At 35.4% G+C, this 18,437-nt stretch overlaps 1 protein-coding gene across 9 annotated transcripts in view; it reads left to right on the top strand.

Moving 5' to 3' along the window:
• The window catches only part of PTPRQ (protein tyrosine phosphatase receptor type Q), a 258,054-nt gene that overhangs the window by 162,224 nt on the left and 77,393 nt on the right, over window positions 1-18,437 (top strand). For all 9 annotated transcript variants that reach the window (XM_061204869.1, XM_061204868.1, XM_061204865.1 and 6 more), the window contains one exon: window positions 4,154-4,477. In XM_061204869.1, the coding sequence (XP_061060852.1) occupies window positions 4,154-4,477 (324 nt within the window). The remainder of the gene's footprint in view (window positions 1-4,153; window positions 4,478-18,437) is intronic.

Genomic DNA, 18,437 nt, shown 5'->3' with positions numbered 1-18,437 from the left:
GTTACATCTTATCTGTCAGATCTCTGATTAAATTATAATTCATCAGGAAAACCTTTCCTGACCATCTGTCTAAATCAAGTCTCCTGTTATACCCTCTTATTCATTTGTTCCTACTTTCAAAAATATTTATTAAATGCCTATTTTGTTCCAAGAATTAATCTAGACCTTCAGAGACATAATCTAATATGTAGGTTGGCATTCATATATGTATATAATATATAAATAAACATATATTTTGGAGTAATTGCTCAATCTTTTTTATTGATATGAATGCAGAATAAAAACCTTTCTAGTTCTTTGGTATAAATGTTGGAGTAAAGTGGAGAGGAAAATAGCACTAGGACTATTCGAGGTGGGTGTTCAGGGTAGAATTAGGATTTATAGGAAGGTAGATATCTGTTCAAAATAATGAAGGCTGTACAAACTAATAGAGCTATCTGGAAATCAATTTTAAAATAAAGCCCCTCAAGATTTTGCTCTGTATATTTAAGAACAGGCTAGATAAGTAGAGATTGGTCATTTGGTAGAGTGAAGTTGTATTAGTTTTCTATTGCTGTGTCATGAGTTATCACAAACTTAGTGACTTAAAACAACACCCATTTATTAGAGCACAGCTCTGTAGGTCAGCGTCTGGGTATGCTGTGCCTGGATTCTCTACTCAGAGTCTCACAAGGTCAAATCAAGTTATCCATGGGCTGTGTTCTCATGTGGAGTACAGGTCCTCATCCAAGCTCACATGGTTGCAGCAGAATTCAGTTTCTTACAGTTGTAGGACTGAGATCCCCAATTCCTGGTTGGCTTTTAGCCAAGGGCTGTCCTCAGCTTCTAGAGATGTCCTGGTGGCCCCTTCCTTCTTCAAAGCCAGCAGTGGAGAAATGTTTGTACATTGAATCTGATCTCTTGCTTAGAATACTTAACTTTCTCTTTTGTAACTACCCAAAGAAAACTCTCTGCTTTTAAAGGACTCGTTATAAAATCAGGCCCACTGGATTATCTCTCCCTATTTTAAAGTAAACTGATTTGGATTCTTAATTACAGCTGCAAATTTTTTTTTTTGCATCAGCACCTATCAGTGTTTGGTTGAAAAACTGGAAGAAGGTGTAGGTACCAAAATTCTTGGGGGACATCTGCCTCCATAAAGGTCAGACATAACAAGACAGGTTGACCAAGATCATCTCTAAGTTTCCTTCAAATTCTGATTCTGTTATCTTCTGATTCATTTGCCTGTTCTATGGATTCTACCACCAAAATAGATCTAAAAATTCACCTCTTTCCTATTGCTATCACTTTATTTCTTCTTTGCTGAACAAATCAAACGTTCTATGAATTTGTCCCTTTTCCTGTTTCCAGTTATCAGACTGGACTTGATAAAATGTACTACTGAACATCCCATTCTGTCACCTTGATAGCTTTCCATTGCCTGAGAAGCTATCTATAATCCTGTGCTATAGTATGTCCTCAGACTATTTCTCTTTGTTATTGCCAGTGTCAATTATAAGCTATAAACTTGACTTAGATCACATTACCCCCCTCTTCTTGGCTCTCTACCTTTACAATTAGTGAAATCTCCTCTCACATGTAACCTTTTCTCTTAACACTTTTCCTGAACCCCCAAATCAGTCATATTTCTCTGTTTTGTGTTAGAATATTTTGAAAATGTGTCTTATCTCCAAGAGGTCTGAATTCAAATTTAGTGGCTGAGGGATTTCAATAAATTATGGAAATTCTACTTTTTAGTCAATTCTAAAACTTCTTCCTCTATAAAGGTAATTGTTCCTTAAAATAACTTTTTCTCTCATTGCTCTTATGCATAACTAAAGATAGTGTGTTGTAAGTCATATTACAAGTGTTCTGTTTGTAGAGCTACCTTTTTAAAGGTTACTGTTCAATTATATATAGTAAGATTTGATGATAAATATTAGTATTTGAAAGCAGAGTAATTGAATCTGATCACATGGCTTTAAGTAATTTACTACTTGTTTTCCATTGCATTAGACTTTCTCTTCTTTTCCAGGTTTAGGCAAATTTACAAGCAATAGGTCTGTAGATAGTTCAGTAAAAAATTAAGAGGAAATCCAAATTTTTAACTCAAGTTCAGATCTCCCTACAGAACTCCAGACTCATGCATCCATCTATTATTTGACATCTCCTTCTGGGTATCTGATAGGCATTTCGAAGTTAACATGCTCAAAATAAATTCTTAATCTTACTTGCCAAAGCTTACTTCTTTCACAGTCATCCCCTTCTTGGTTAAGTGACTTCATCTTTCTGTTTGCTCAACCCGAAGACCTTAAAGCTTTCCTCTACTCCTTTCTTTCTGTTATACCTGACATGTCACACGGCAGCAAATCCTGTCGGCTTTCCTGCAAATTATATTCAGATTCTGAATACTTGCTTTCACTTCTGCTGCTGCAGTCCTGCTCCACGCCATCCTGATCTCTTGTGTTGACGTTGCAATAGCCTACTAATTACTCTCCCTGTTTTCATCCTTCTCTCCCTTGTCTAGTCTCAACACAGTAGCTAGAGTGAAAACATACTTCAGAGCTTGTAACTCCTCTGCTCAAGTGAAAGTCTTAAAGTTCTACAATGTCGTATATAATCAAGCCTTCAGTGTTTCTTCTCAGACCTCACCTCCTACTAGCCACGCTGGCCTCTTTTTTATTCTTCAAATATACCAGGCATGATTCCATCATAGGGCCTCTCTAATCATGCATTTCCCTCTGCTGGGAATGTTTTTCCTCCAAATAGTCACATGGTTAGTTTCCCCACCTTCATCAGGAACTTCATGTCTCCTAATCAGTCAGGCTTTCTTTCTGACTACTCAGGCTTTCTTTCTGACTACTCGGGCTTTCTTTCTGACTACTCAGTTTAAAATTTCATTATCCTTGGAACTCTTTCTCCTTTTTCCCTTTTTTTATGTTTTTCCATAACACTAATCATCATCCAAAATACTGTATATAATACTTATTTATACTTGTGTTGTATATAAACCTCTGGAACGTAAATTACACCAGGGTAGGGACTTTTGTCTATTTTGTTCATTGTATTCCCAGCACCTACAGTAGTACTTGGCATAAATTAGATGCTCATTAGGTATTTATTGAAATCTGAATTAATATGATATGTTTAGGAATGAATGACTTTTTTACGAATGAATTTTCTAACTCATTTATTAATTTTCTAATCTTTACTGCACATACTAACATACAGTTTTTATGAATTGTGTAATTTTCATACAAGTCATTGTTATCAGTCTCCCTATCTCAGCCTTCTGAGAAAAGGTCCTTGCACATATACAAGGACAGGCATGAAAAAAGTGCCCATGTCACTTAATTCATTGTTCTTTTATATTTCTAAGCATAACACACTTATATTATTATACTTGTCTAATAAGTTATTGTTTCTTGAAAACAAGACATAAGCCTATGTATCTTGATTTCCTAACACCAGCCTCAGAGCCTGACACACGGTATGAATATAGGAAACCAGTGGTTAATATGAAATCTAATAAATGACTCCAAGTAGGACCATGTGATTGTAGGTGATATACAGATACCTTATTCTGTGTATTAATGTCAGTGTGCTTGATGATGTTCTAGAAAGGGTTATACTAATTTTAAATATGTGCAAGATAAAATAAAAATTAACTAATTGTATACATTATTAATTCATTTAATAATCTTGTTTATTTAAATTACTTTATAATCAACATCTACTGTATATAAGATGTGTTTGTGTCTATCTAGTCATTTAAATATAAGAACGTCTTTCTCGGGAACTGAATATTAAAAACTCAGACCATTCCTCGGAAAATACATAGGATTATATGAGCATGCAATTTTTCTTTGTACCAGTGCTTATATAAGGAACCAAAGTAAGTTTTTATAAGTAACTTGTGAGTGAATTGGGGAGCAAAATTAGGAATAAAAACATCACAATTGTTTTGTCCCCTAACCCTTTGAACCATTGCTCTGTGAAGCATCACCTTAAGTTTCTGCTTATTAAATGTGGTGATATTAATCTAAGGGCAGTTGTAATAAGAGATCACCATTACGTGCATAGTAAAATATTTGTAAATCCCATTTCTCCCTCCTGTTCACACAATGTTTGGTAATTCCAATTGTTTTCCATTTTTTTTCCCTTCAACTTTTAGTTCCCAGCATTCCCACAAATATTGCTTTTTCTAATGTTCAGTCAACTAGTGCAACATTGACATGGATGAGACCTGACACTATCTTTGGCTACTTCCAAAATTATAAGATTACCACTCAACTTCGGGCTCAAAAATGCAAAGAATGGGAATCTGAAGAATGTGTTGAATATCAAAAAATTCAATACCTCTACGAAGTTGACCTAACTGAAGAGACAGTATATGATTTAAAGAAATTTAGATGGTATAGATTCCAAGTGGCTGCCAGCACCAATGCCGGCTATGGCGATGCTTCAAATTGGATATCTACACAAACACTGCCTGGTCGTAAGTATTGTTCTGTATGTGTATATATACTTTTGCATTCAAGAAAAAGCTCTTTAAATGTTTTTCCATAGAAATCATTCAAAATATAGGTAAAGATTGCTCTTGTAACTTTAGTTTTATATTTTAAAATTAACTGGTTGCCCTAATTGCTTAAACAACATCATTAACCATAATAGCATTTATTTTTTCTTAATTGAATCCCAATAGGAAATTCAATTTCAGTCATTATTAGGGCTTTTCTCAAACTCCCAGAGTTGTACCAAGGTCCTAGAGTCTTATATTGCAACAGAAAGCATTATGATCCTCTAAGTGGTCTGTCATTAGGCTATACTGATAGCCATCAAGTACCCTTTGTCTGTGCCTACATTTCCCCCTCGTATCTGGAAGCTCTGCTGCTTTTATGCCAGGCTTTACCACGTTTTCAGTGACTTTAGGCTTACACACACACACATAGAGTTTCAGTGATAAATGAATAGTGATAGATGCTGTTGTAGACCTTTATAAATAGTGAAATAAACTTTGATCTAGAGGCTTTATTTTTTATGTTGCCAAATGTGTATCTTGTTACTATTCCCCGGAGTACCTGGCATAATGTTTGTATAGTAAATGTTCAATGAATGTTTGTTAATGCAATTCAACAGTTGAGACAGAATCCAGACAACTCAGCCTTCAACACAGTTGTCCAACCTCTCTTCTTTGTGGCTCTTGGACTCTTGATTTCTGTGAGATCTGCTCTTCTGGTTTTTCTCTTACCTCCCTGATAGCTCTTTCTCAGTCTCTTTTGCTTATTCTCTCTCTCTCTCTCATTTTTTAAATCTAAGTGTTGGAGTGTTCAGAGATAACATACTTGGCCCTTTTCTTTTTTTTTTTTTTTTTTCTTTTTCATTGGCCCTTTTCTTTATCAACACACAACCCCTATGAGATCTTACCTTAAGTGACCTTATCCTGTCCTATGGCTTTAAAGTCTACTTATATAGTGATTATTCTCAAGTATCTATTTCCAGTTCTGATTGCTCCCTGGAACCCAATCAGTATATTTACCTGATCAACTGACATCATTGGCCAGGTGTGTCTAATATCCTCTCAAAATTAACGTGGTCTAAACACTAAGCCTTCTCATCGTCCAAATGCAGAAAATGAAAATTTAGGCAGTGTTCTTTTCCTCTTCTACTCTGCCAATGATTTATTTCAACCATGCTATCTAAACACATCCCTCCATTTGCATTACCAGCATATTAGTCCTATCCTTCCTTCATTACTGCTACCACTGCATTAACCTGACCTTCTTAGCTTTCATGCTGATCTTTTTAAATGTAAATCAGATGATGTCACTTCCTTGTTTAAAGCCTTTCAGTGAATTTCCATTGCTCTTGGAATAAAATTTAAATTTCTTAACATGATTAACAAAGCCCTATGTGACTTGGCTCTTACCTAACACTCTAACCTCATCCATAATCATTTTCCCACTTACCATTATCCTCCACTCATACTGGATATTTTTTGTGTTGTTTGAACACACTAAAGTACTAGAACTTGGCCCTATTCGTTTGGATTGGAATGTTTTTCCACGTCTGTCTTTGCATGAGCAGCTTTTTATAATGTATACTTCTACTTGAATGATTCCTGCTAAGCATGAATTTCCCTGACCACCCAATCTAAAAGAGCCATGCAGTTTTTTTCTAGAATATCATCTTATCTTAATGAAAATTTATAATTACCTGATCATTTTTTATTTATATGTATTTGCTTATTTTTAGAGGGTGTCTTGACCATTGCTGTTTCCTTATTGCCTAGAATGGTGCCTGGCAACAGTAGGCACTCCATAAATATTTCCTGAACGAGTTAAACTTGATTAAATAAGCTAAAATGGGGGAGGCAGAATGAACTGTTTTCCAGTGCAGGGGATAGAGAGGATGATAGTGCCATAACAAAGGAAAGGAAAATATGGAAAAATCAAATCCAGGTTGCGTTTAGTCAGTAATTATGGTTATTTTGAGCCTGTTAACTTTGAGAAGAAATAACTATGATAATCTAATTGACTAGAAAACAGAAAGAAACAGATGCTTAGAGATTAGAACATAGGTAAAGTTCGGAATTTTAGTTGCTTCAGCTAGTAAGAATAACCAAAATTACAAGTGATAGAAAAATGGGACACTGAATGAATGAATACGTGTTAAAGTCCCAGGGACAACTCGAAGTTACCTGAAGACATCAGTCAGGTACCATAATGAATGAAGCAGGCTGATGTAAGGCGATTGAGAGTGGTGGAAACCTTGGCAGATTAACAGAACATGCTGTCTTCAGGGGCAACCACTACTCACCTCGTTCTGATTACTGTCTTATAGAGAAGTCATGCTATTAGGACTTAGGATGTTTTCAAAGAAATAGGAAAGTTAGAGTTTTTAATGTGAAAATACTTAATTTCTTGCTGTAACAAGTTTTTAAAATTTAAAAACATTTAGTTTTTCAAACCAAACATGTCAGTAGCCCACATCTGGCCTGTGGGCAGCTAATTTGTTACCTTTGATTAAAATAGACCATATGCCTGTGCATCTGCTGCCACTAAGGGTTCCCATCCTACTCCTCGTGAGCATCTCACTTGGACAGTTGCTGCTTCTGCCTGCTACAGTGAGCCAGGAATTAGAATTTCTAAATGTATCATTTCCTCAAGTACTCTAGACAGGATGGTGGAAGATGTTCAATTAGCATAAAACAACATATAACCTGACCAATTCAAAAGCTGGTAAATGAAACTGGGAAGTTGGATTTTTAAAGAATCCCCCATTCTTATTCTGAAAATTTGGGAGTCTTTCCACTTGAATGTCATTGCTTCCCCCCGAGTCCCTCCACTTCCGACCCCACTTTAAGGTCTATGACCCACTCACTAGAGTTTGGTCATTTTCAATTCCCTATTATTCCACTTTGATTATTCTGGTTTAAAAGAATAATGGTAGAATATTTCAAATATTTCACAATCAGTGTGAGCTTTTTTTAAAAAAATAGCATTATTTTTCTAGTTTTATTAGGATGTGTTCCTTTGCCATCGGTGGTTAGTTGGTTGATTTGTTAGTTCTTGATGGAATGGAGAGGATAATCTTGGCTTCTTTTTCACCCCACCTCCCAGATCTTTACTTGATGACTAATTGAAAGAGTGCCTTCGTATGGAGTACCAGTTTGACTTTTATCTGGTACTTTTCTTCTCTCTCGGTCTGGTATCTCACTGCCACAATTTGATTTCTCCATCAGAGAGTACTTGGGTGTGAAAAAAATTTATCAGTAGTTAAGTAGATTTTCTATGCTACTTCTATTCTCTTTTATTGTTCTTTATCCTTAAGGACTAATTTTCTACTCTGTTCTTTATCAATAAGATAGAAAAGGGGATACATGGAAAGTTGCCTTTCTACCACTGTGATTAAGAGAGAAAAGTGAAAAGATTTATATATTTCAGAATTTGTGACAACAGACTTACTATTTTTCTTGGCATTCTCAAACTTACTAGCTTTTCAGCTGAGTATTCATATGGGGGTGGTAATAATAAATTAATTTTGAAAGTTATGAGAATGAGTTGGTCACTCTTCATTTAGTCTCAGAAATGAAGGGGACATTTTTCTAATGATGAATATATTTGAATTTCATAAATGTATGGTAAAAAAGTTTTATTTATTAAGCCAAGGAGAGATACTCTGAGGTGGCATTTGATATGAAAGACAGAAAGACACTACATATATTATTGCAAGACAATATATATAGTGAACTACTAACATATTGTATAAGAATATGAGAAATAAGAACAGTCAAGCAACAAAAATCTTGAAGAGTAGTAATGTTTTTAAGATTAAAAGCAAGTAATGCTTAGATGTTGATTCTACATACCAAAGATGAAAAGCGTTACAGACATTTTGCAAACATAAAAAGTAATCTGGATGAAGAAATTTAATAAGATTTTTTATGTCATTGATTCCAAAAAAGTGTTATGTTGTTTTATAATATAAGAAAATAAAACAATGAAAATGAATGATTCCTCTGAATTATGGAAAACACTAAACAACAATATAACTTAGTATAAAATCACTATTTCAGATTTGTGCATGTTACTCTAATAGCATCAAGTTGTGCCCAAGCACTTATTCCCAGAACTTCTTATCAAAACCTGGAGCTTCTTTGATAAGGAGCTAGCAATTGATAGCTAGTTTGAGGTCACATTATTCAACATTTGAATAGCTCAAATAAGAAGACCAGCCAGTTGGAATAATAAATATTATAAGATGTTCTAAAATGACTTGTAGAATAAGAAAATATGTTGTATTAACTCTCTCTGAGCTCATAAAGAAGAGCACTCAAATTGAAGATGCGGGGAGCAAAGTTGGAATGCAAGCTGAGAATTACATTGGGTTACTTTCTGAATCTAGATCTGCCACTGTACACTGGAGTGAATAAAAGAAACAACCTTCAGCCAACTCAAGCTAACATTTCTTTCTCCCACATACTCTGATCTAGATAATTGAAACCAAATTGTTTTTCTGCTTAAATCATCTGTATAATAGCCATTACTCTCTACTTCATGCTAAGTGTGCAGAGATACAAACATAAGCACAGAAATTACAAATGGCAGAAATATTTAACTTGAAACATTAAAGTCTTATAGCTTATTTTACTCATCTCTTATTTTTCTGATTATCCTTATACTCAAAAGCAATTTGAATTGTGTGTGTGGGAGAAATTCAGAATGGAAGCTGTTAAATATCTCTGTGGTGCACAATAGGTACTTACAATGCTGAGGGAATGTACAACTTTAAAAGAGTGTGGGTGTGAAATTTAGTATGGAGTGAAATGGGACTCTCATAATGTGCATCTCCTATAGACCACCAGGACTGGAAGACAGCAAGAAAGGAAAATTCCTGGGGTAACACTTAGGTTGTGAAAACCACGGGATACCATACTCATGAGGAATTTTAACTACCCAAACATCTGTTAGGTTAAAAAAAATTCAGCAAAACATGCCTCATCAAAGAAGCTTCCAAGGAATGCAACTTTATGATTTAAAAAGAAGAAAAACCAAATAGAGGGCAAAGCACTCCTTAACATTTTAAAAAATGAGACATTGTTGATGAGTTACTATATATTCAATTATTTTTCTTCATATATTCTAAATGGTATAATGCACTTATAATGTGGTGAATGCTATCATAACAGAGGTAGATATTATCCTTTCTATAAAGAAGCAATTATATAATGATAAGAAGAGATGTTAGCCATAAATAAATAGGAAAATATAATTCATGATATGAAGAAGCCCATTTGGTGGCAGTGGGTTTTTAGAATAGGCTCTATCCTGGTGCCAGTAAAGGAAGTGAATATAATTTATTCTAGACATGATGGTTGTACTTCTGCAAAATTAATTATATGCTGTTGAAAGTCTTCTAAGTTAGTTGCCTAAGACTCCCAAATGTGTAATTCAAGATGACATCTCTCTCTCTTCTAGACCTGTAGATTGAAGTTACTGGTATGACCACTTAGGTTTCCACAGACATCTCAAACCCTGTATTACCACTGTTCCTGCCCCACTGCAAGCCTCCTCCTACCTGTGTGTTCCCTCTTTCAGTGTATTGTACCATTGTTCATCTGATTGTTCAAGCCAGCAATCTAGGAATCATTCTTAATTCTTTTTAGCCTTTCCCACCCCCAAGTCCATACCTAACTCCTACTGACTTTCCCTTCTAAATATTTCTTGAATTTGTTTATGTTTCTCTGTTAAGGCTCCCTAAATTCAGACGTCTCCTAGATTATTACAGAAGATATCTAAACGGTCTTTCTGTTCCCATTTTCTCTACCCTCCACCTGAACCTAGTTTTTGAATACACCTATCTATTATTCCTCTGCTTAAAATCTGATAGTTTTCTATTTTCCTGTTGTGTAAAAATTATATTTGTAGTATGCTCTATATGGTTACTTATGATTTTTGTTTACATTCCCCACACGTACTTTGCTCTTTCTCCTTTGTGCTCCAGAGAAAGAGCAAAGTATGTGTGTTCTTTCTTACTGTTCTTTCTTACTGTCCTTTCTGTCCTCTTTTGGAGACCAACTGCCTCTTCTTTGCAAAGGAGACCAAATACCTCCTTTGCAAAGCCTTCTATAAATTCCTCTTTCCACTCCCACCTTCCAAAAATTGTTTCTAAATACTGAACGTATTACATCATAATTGTTTATCTCTCTCTCTTGTCGAACTCTGAGCTCCTTACAGGCAGAGATGACAGGTGATCATGTCTTATGTATGTTTCTACTCTTCATGCCTATTCAATATGTAAGACTGAATGAATATGGCATTTGGACTCAAGGAAGACATTTGACTTTAATTGGAAAGTATTTCAATGTCAAAATTCTCCATATTGCAAAAATGTTCATACAAATTTTCTTCAGATTTTCTTTCTGACTATAGCTTGTCTTTCAAATATTTGCATGGTTATTGTCAAAATTAAAATTCTCCCGGTCAGTTTCCATTCATGTTTGACATGTTCAGCTTCTTGTATTTCACAAAACCAGTTTATTTTATTTTATGTATTTATGTATTTATTTATTGGTTGGTTGGTTGGAAAGGAAAGATTGCTTTATTCAGGAGGCCAGCAACCTGGGGAGAAGGCAGACTCATATCCAAGAACCACTCCCAAGATTCTGCTTGACCATGAAAGTTTTTAAAGGGAGAAGGGGAAGTTAATCGCAGTTAATCATTTGGGGAGGGGGGTCAGAGTCTTTTATCTTCCACTGTGTGCAGATTTTCTTCTGATTGGTTGGTGGTGAGGTAACAGGGTGTTGCTCCAGGAATCATACTCTGCCTGAAGTTACCATCTTCCACCTGGGTGGGGGCCTTAGTTTGATTTTAGATGCTATCACTTCCAAGGTAGTCTCCCAACCAGGTGTTAGTGCCCAAAAAGTTGTCGCAAAGAAACGGCACAGAAGATGTCCCCAACGGTATTGACAATGAGCAGGAGTTGGTCTAGCTGGTCTCAGGACTTAATGGAGCTCAGGTTCTTGATGTCGCATCGCAGAAAGAATTCAGTGAGAGACAAAGTGATAGGTAAGAAGTGGATTTATTTAGAGAGAAACACACTCCACAGACAGAGTGTGGGCCATCTCGGAAGGTGAGAAAGGCCCAGTCTATTTTATATTGTTGATTTTTTTTCTTTTTCATTAATTAACATAAGTATGAATTACTGCATATAGAAAAGAAATATGCTCATAATAAATTGAGGAGGATTTCAAACAATGAAAGAAAATAATAAATGCCTATTTCAGAGTGGATTGAAGCTTTAACAGTACCGAAATGATTAACTGAGATAATAAACTGTGATTGATAGTCCATTGAAGAAAACAAAGGAGACCAATGTATAAATTTGGGTTGCTAAGTATGATTACAAAGAGAGGATATTTGCATGAAATCATAATTTAAAGAACATAATAGTAAGCATGTAAAATTGTTTATTAAAGCATTCAACTGTGTAATTAACTTAAAAGAGCTTTTGCCAGGTTATTAAACAGCTTTCCATAATATAATAAAAATATTTTGAAATCCTAGTACATAAGCACGTAGAATGTGTTTTTCAGCAAAATCACTAAAAATCAAAGGATAAGAATGATCACTATATTATTTTTTAAATCATCAATATTATAGAAAGCCTGGGTTTTTTTTTTCTTTAATCTTATATGCTTTTATTGCCCTTATCAGGGTTTCTTTCAGTTTATTTGGATTTTTGTGAGATGAACCATTCAAGGTGCATGAAAAGACATAAGTATGCCTCTAGAAAGCCTGGTTATTAAAAGGATAAAAGAAGAAAAAATCTTTCTCCCAATAATAGCTAGCTGTATTTTATCTTTTAAAAATTCAATGAATTCTCCCACTTTCTCATCTCAAACTTCAAATCTCATGTTGAATTGAACTGATTTTGACTTTTCTGAGAATCTTCTTTCTCTTGGTTCAGAAAGAAGTGTGAAGTACGTTTAATTCTTTGTGACTTCTGGTCATTAACCTCAGTTCAGGCCTGCCTCAGTATTAGGCCCTAGGCCAACAAATTTTCAGCTCTGTTTTCTTCTGCATTTATTAAGGAAGAAGGGCGAACTCTGATTTGACTATGGAAAACTCCCATTTCTGAAAAAACCATAGGATTGCTATGTCTGGTAGTTGAGGGCACTTTTTGGTTGGGCCCAGTACCTAAGCTGTGACTCCTTGGCTGGATAGTTAAGAATAATGACAGAAATAGCTAAGCTTATCAGGTGTTTATTATGTGCTGGTACTATTCTAAGAACTTTACACACATTGATTCATTCATGAACCTCATTCATTTCTAGGTTAGAGCCTGTGCTCTTAGATCTTGACAAAGACTTGGGCAAAGCCTCATGGTGGTATGAAAGTACTAAGAGATGGAAGGGTGCTAAGTAGTATACAAAGAGAAGATAGGTGAAACCCTAATTTAAAGGAAATAACAGAATGCATGTAAAATTAAACTATTTAATAAAGCATTCAACTCTATTTTTAAAAAAATTTTTTATTGAAGTATAGTTGGTTTACAACATTGTGTTAATTTCTGCTGTACAGCAAAGTGATTCAGTTGTATATACATTCTTTTTTTATATTCTTTTCCATTGTGATTTATCATAGGATATTGAATATAGTTCTCTGTGCTATACAGTAGGACCTTGTTGTTTATCCATTCCATATATAATAGCTTATAACCCCAACCTCCCACTCAGTCCCTCCCCCAACCCCCTCCCCCCTGGCTTGTGGTTACAAGTCTATTCTCTATGTCCATGAGTCTGCTTCTGTTTCATAGATAGGTTCATTTGTGTCATATTTTAGATTCCATATATAGGTGATATCATATGGTGTTTGTCTTTATTTATGATTTAGTTAACTTAGTATGATAATCTCTACTTGCATCCGTGTTGCTGCAAATGGCATTATTTCATTCTTTTTTATGGCTGAGTAGTATTCCATTGTATATATGTACCACATCTTCTTTATCTATTCATCTGTCAGTGGACATTTAAGTTGTTCCCATGTCTTGGCTGTTGTGAACAGTGCTGCTGTGAACATAAGGGTGCAGGTATCTTTTTGAATTAGAGTTTTGTCTGGATATATGCCAGGAGTGGGAGTGCTGGATCATATGGTAATTCTGTTTTTTGTTTCCTGAGGAAACTCCATACTGTTTTCCACAGTTGCTGTAACAACTTACATTCCCACTAACAGTGTAGGAAGTTTCCCTTTTCTCCACATCCTCTCCAGCATTTGTTATTTGTAGAGTTTTTAATGATGGCCATTCTGACTGGTGTGAGGTGGTACCTCACTGTAGTTTCGATTTGCATTTCTCTAATAATTAGTGATGTTGAGCATCTTTTCATGTGCCTGTTTGGCCATTTGTATTTCTTCTTTGGAGAAATGTCTATATAGATCTTCTGCCCATTTTTCAGTTGGGTTGTTTTTTTGTTGTTGAGTTGTATAAGCTGTTTGTATGTTTTGGAAATTAAGCCCTTGTCAGTCGCATCATTTGCAAATATTTTCTCCCATTCTGTAGGTTATCTTTTTGTTTTGTTTACGGTTTCCTTTGCTGTGCAAAAGTTTGTAAGTTTGATTAGGTGAACTCTATATTTAATTTCAAAAACAAAAACAAAATCAAAAAACTTTTGCCAGGTTGTTAAGCAAGTTTTCCGGAATATAAATAAAAATAATTAGAAATCCCCATTTGCATGAACAAGTGGAATGTCTTTTTCAGCAAAGCACTGAAAACCAAACAGTTAAAGGAAATTTAAAGGATAATCAGTATGTGGCATTATTAGCTTTGAAAACTGAGACTAAGAAAGACCTGGAGATATTGTACAGGCTTCTGGTACATGATCCAACCATCTCCATTCCCAAACAAATTAAATGGGACTTGCCCTAACACACATAACCTCTAACTACACTTTTAGTTTCTCTTCTCTTTAATTATACCCTTGATAGTTATTTTATCCTGATTATACCTGCATACAATGAAGTAGCAACGTTTATCCCAGCCCGAACACTTTGTTATGGTGATGGCCTTATCTGAATTATTCCAGGTTGCTCCTACACATAGCTTCAAGGTACCATAGAAATGATGATGTTCTTATGTTCTTATGGAACATGATGACCTGTTATTACTCTAGAAACTTTGGGAATGAGAGGGAGTGATGGTAGGGAGAAACCTCTTCATCGTTTATTCAGAATTAAAATACATGAAAGGCACAAGGAGACCAGTGTGTGGAGTGTCTGTTAGCTGGATGCAAGTTTCCATGTTTATCACCAGCTCCCAAGCCCTCCACCACTAACTACATTCCCAGTCTTCACAGAAACAGTAATCCCCCTTTCTAACCTTGTTACCAAGAGTTCTAATCATTGGTACCTGATCTGAAGAGCAGTGCCACTGCTTTTTCCAATAGTACGTAGATGTTACAGAGCAGTGGCTCTTAAACTTGTACCACGAGCATTAGAATCATCAGGAGGGCTTGTTAAAACACGGAGTGCTAGGCCCTACCCAGGTCTTCTGATTCAGTAAGTCAGGGGTGTGATCTCAGAATTTGCTTTTCTAACAACTTCCCAGGTAATATTGATGCTGCTGGTTTGAAGACCACATTTTTGAGAACCACTGTTGTAGAAAGTTGTTTTATGAACATAATGCTATTCTAGAAAAAGTTGTATTATCTGATCCTAAAAGCAATGGAACTAATATGAGAATATTTTCATTCTTACCTGGCATGGCTAATATTGGAAGTGAGAGTTTTTTGGTATCTTGTATTTTTTTCCACCTAAGCTAACCTGAAATGACTCAGAAAATTACTCATTCAGCATCAAAGAAAATGGTCATACAATGAAGTCTAATACTGTGGGCATCCATGAATCATTCTCAGTACTCATCAAACAGTCTAATAGGTCAGATTCTTATGCTTGTAATATTTGCCCTTTGTGCTACTATCTTGCTGTTGGGAAATCTAACTGTGAAACAAAAGTAAAATCTTGTAAAAGGGTAGGAAATATTTCATACACCAACAGTAGTATCTCATACTGGGCAGTGAAATCACTGGGCTCTAGGGAAACATTCAACACCAGTGAAGGATAGCCAATTAGTGCAGTATTGTAACCAGTGGGATGTGTCCTGAGATGCTCTTGGCCTCCATCAATATGGTCAATCTAATTGCTGAACTTCTTCAGGGCCCTTGATGCCCTGAATTGTTTAAGATGTAAGGAATCCACCCAAACCACCCAGACAATTAGATTTTGTTTAGTCCTGAGAGACATCTAAAACTTAAAGCAAATTCCTTCAGGTATGGTGAATCTAAGGCAACTCACAGTCCTAGAGGCTGTTAATACTTGTATAAGCTGAGAAAGAATGGGAGTCCTTCATTTAGTGATGACAGTAGATAGGAATCTGATGGTCCAGTGTACCAAATCCTGAAACTAAAATACCCTGAAGGGGAAAGGACCTTTAAATAAACTTGAAATGAACTTAAATTCAGATACATGTGCAGACAATCTAAATCATACATGTGTACAGAGCTCAAGATTTTTTGTCCTGTGAGTTGCTGTCAAGTCATTTATTTATTTATGTTTATTCTTTAGGAAGGTCACTACAGCATGCACTAAAAACCAGAGTATTTTCTACAACATTTTTCATCATTAAATAAAATTTACAGGGATCTGCAGAAGGCAAAGTTTCTAATAACTCTTTGAATGTGCTTATTCTGAAAGTGTAGTATTAGACACACCAAAATTTGATGGTTCTTAATCAAAGTGTCATAGACTTGGGGGCATTCAAACTTTTATATGTACTAGGCATAATGATGGTCTATCCAGACTCACCTTTCAGCTAACACACTTAGCACGGGGACACAGATGGATGGGAAAGATGACCCTGACCCACATAAGACCCACATTCCTGTGCAAGGATAGAAGCATGATAATCAGGAAATGATGGTTGTTAGTTACAGAAAATGCATTATTGCGAAAACCAGGGGAAAAGTGCTTATGAGAGGAAGTGATTGGATTATGGGGAATGAGAGAATAAGGATAGATCATTCCTACTGAGTAAATTGCTGTGATTTATAAGAGAAAGGGTATAGTGATATCTTGGCCTACTACTGACTAGATTCATTTCACAAACAATCCTAAATCAGAATGTGACAGTTTATGGAGAGACAAACAAAGTCTCCCAAAGATGCTTATGTATTACTAAGCTTTTAAACTGGCATATTTTCAATTCCCCATACCTTTACTGCTTTAAGCTTCCTTTATTTTGATTGTTGACATTCATAATTGTAATTTTGCGTTCCCCCTTATGTAACTCCAATAATAGTTTACTACACACTGGAATAAAAGGAAAAAATAATACTGAATTATTTTATTATGCATTTTTGGAATTTTGATAAATTCCAAGAGAAAATTGCATAAAAGAAACTTGAAAATGTTATTTGCTTAAAAGTACACTATAATATTTGGACAGTATTAAAATAATTAGATACTATTTTATAGTATACTTTGAGCATTTGGTGTTCTAAATATTTCTCTTAAAATATCCGTGAGTTAATCAAATGTTTATCTTTCATTTCTTTACACAGAAGAAATATATATTCAGTTATATATTATGTGCATATAATATATTCGTATCAGTTTAGTTAGGTATGTGTTTACTTTTTTTTATTTCCGATTTAGGAGTTCTTATTCCATCATATTATAATTCTTCAAGAATATAGATTAATATAATATGTTCTAAGAGAAATATTTCATAAAGGATTTAACACAGGGAACACTTGTGTAACAAAATAGGCAATTTTATCAAGTATACTGAAAATGCAAATGTTATTGAGAGTGATTGTTTCTTAAAAAAGAAAGAAAAAAACACTTTAGGAAAGTTCAAGAATTAAAGCACAGCTCAGCGAGGGGCGAAATACCTTGCCTTTTTATAATGATTGATTAGTGCATAGAACTTAAAATATTTAGTAGTTCAAGTGGTTAGTATGTACCATGAATGATCTTTGAATGTCATTTTTCTGTCAGCTCTGCTTGGGGTAGCAGACACTCCCTGATGAGGGCTTTGATTGCTGGTATTAAAGGAATGATTGCAGGGTTGACATTTTACTATGAAAGACGAGAAGTTGAAGCAAGGCATCATACTGCTTTCTGAGCTGGTCTACAGACATGTTTGCAAGACTAGCCAAGGTTTTCCTTGGGAAATGGTTTTGGATCTGTCCTCATTTGAGACCCCAAAGATCCCGACTACAGAGCAGAGAAGACACAAACATAGAAGAATATTTCCAGAAAATATTTGTAAAAACAAGCTACCATCAACCTAGTCACAGAAAAATCTCATCGGCTTTCTTATCACAGAAAATTCTCAGTAAGCTGTCCATGTTATCTGGGCAACAGTAATGCACCACCTTGCCTGCCTGCTAGAATGAGTTAGGTTTAAAAGTGTAATCCCGACAGCCATCGAGTTTATATATGTTATAGAGGTATAAGAATAACATTCCGGAGATAATCTGTCTTCTTTTGATATAATGAATTTTGGCCCATCTTCTTGGCATGAGTTAGATACCAAGCACCAGAATCTATAGAGGCTCCTTCTAGTTCATGATATTAGTTTATTAAACTGTGGCATTTGTCTTTTTTGTCTATGACAGCAGTTCTTAAAAGACCTTAGCCGCGGCATTAAAGGTCCTACACAATCTGGCCTCATTTCCTGTCTGACTCACATTCTGACTTATTTGGCTGCAGCCTCACTGGAGTCCCTGTTATTCCTAGAACACACCAGGCACAGTCCTGTCTCAGGGCCTTTGCACTGGCCATTCTTCTCCCTGTGGCACTCCTTCTTCAAACATTCCCATGCTCCCGCACCTCCTTCAAATCTTTGTTTAAATGTCACCTGTTTAGAGAGGCATAGCCTGACCACCATATTTTTTA

The sequence above is a fragment of the Eubalaena glacialis genome, chromosome 11 (assembly GCF_028564815.1).
Source record: "Eubalaena glacialis isolate mEubGla1 chromosome 11, mEubGla1.1.hap2.+ XY, whole genome shotgun sequence".
Classification (NCBI taxonomy): Eukaryota; Metazoa; Chordata; class Mammalia; order Artiodactyla; family Balaenidae; genus Eubalaena; species Eubalaena glacialis.
This window is presented reverse-complemented; position numbering and strand designations above follow the sequence as displayed.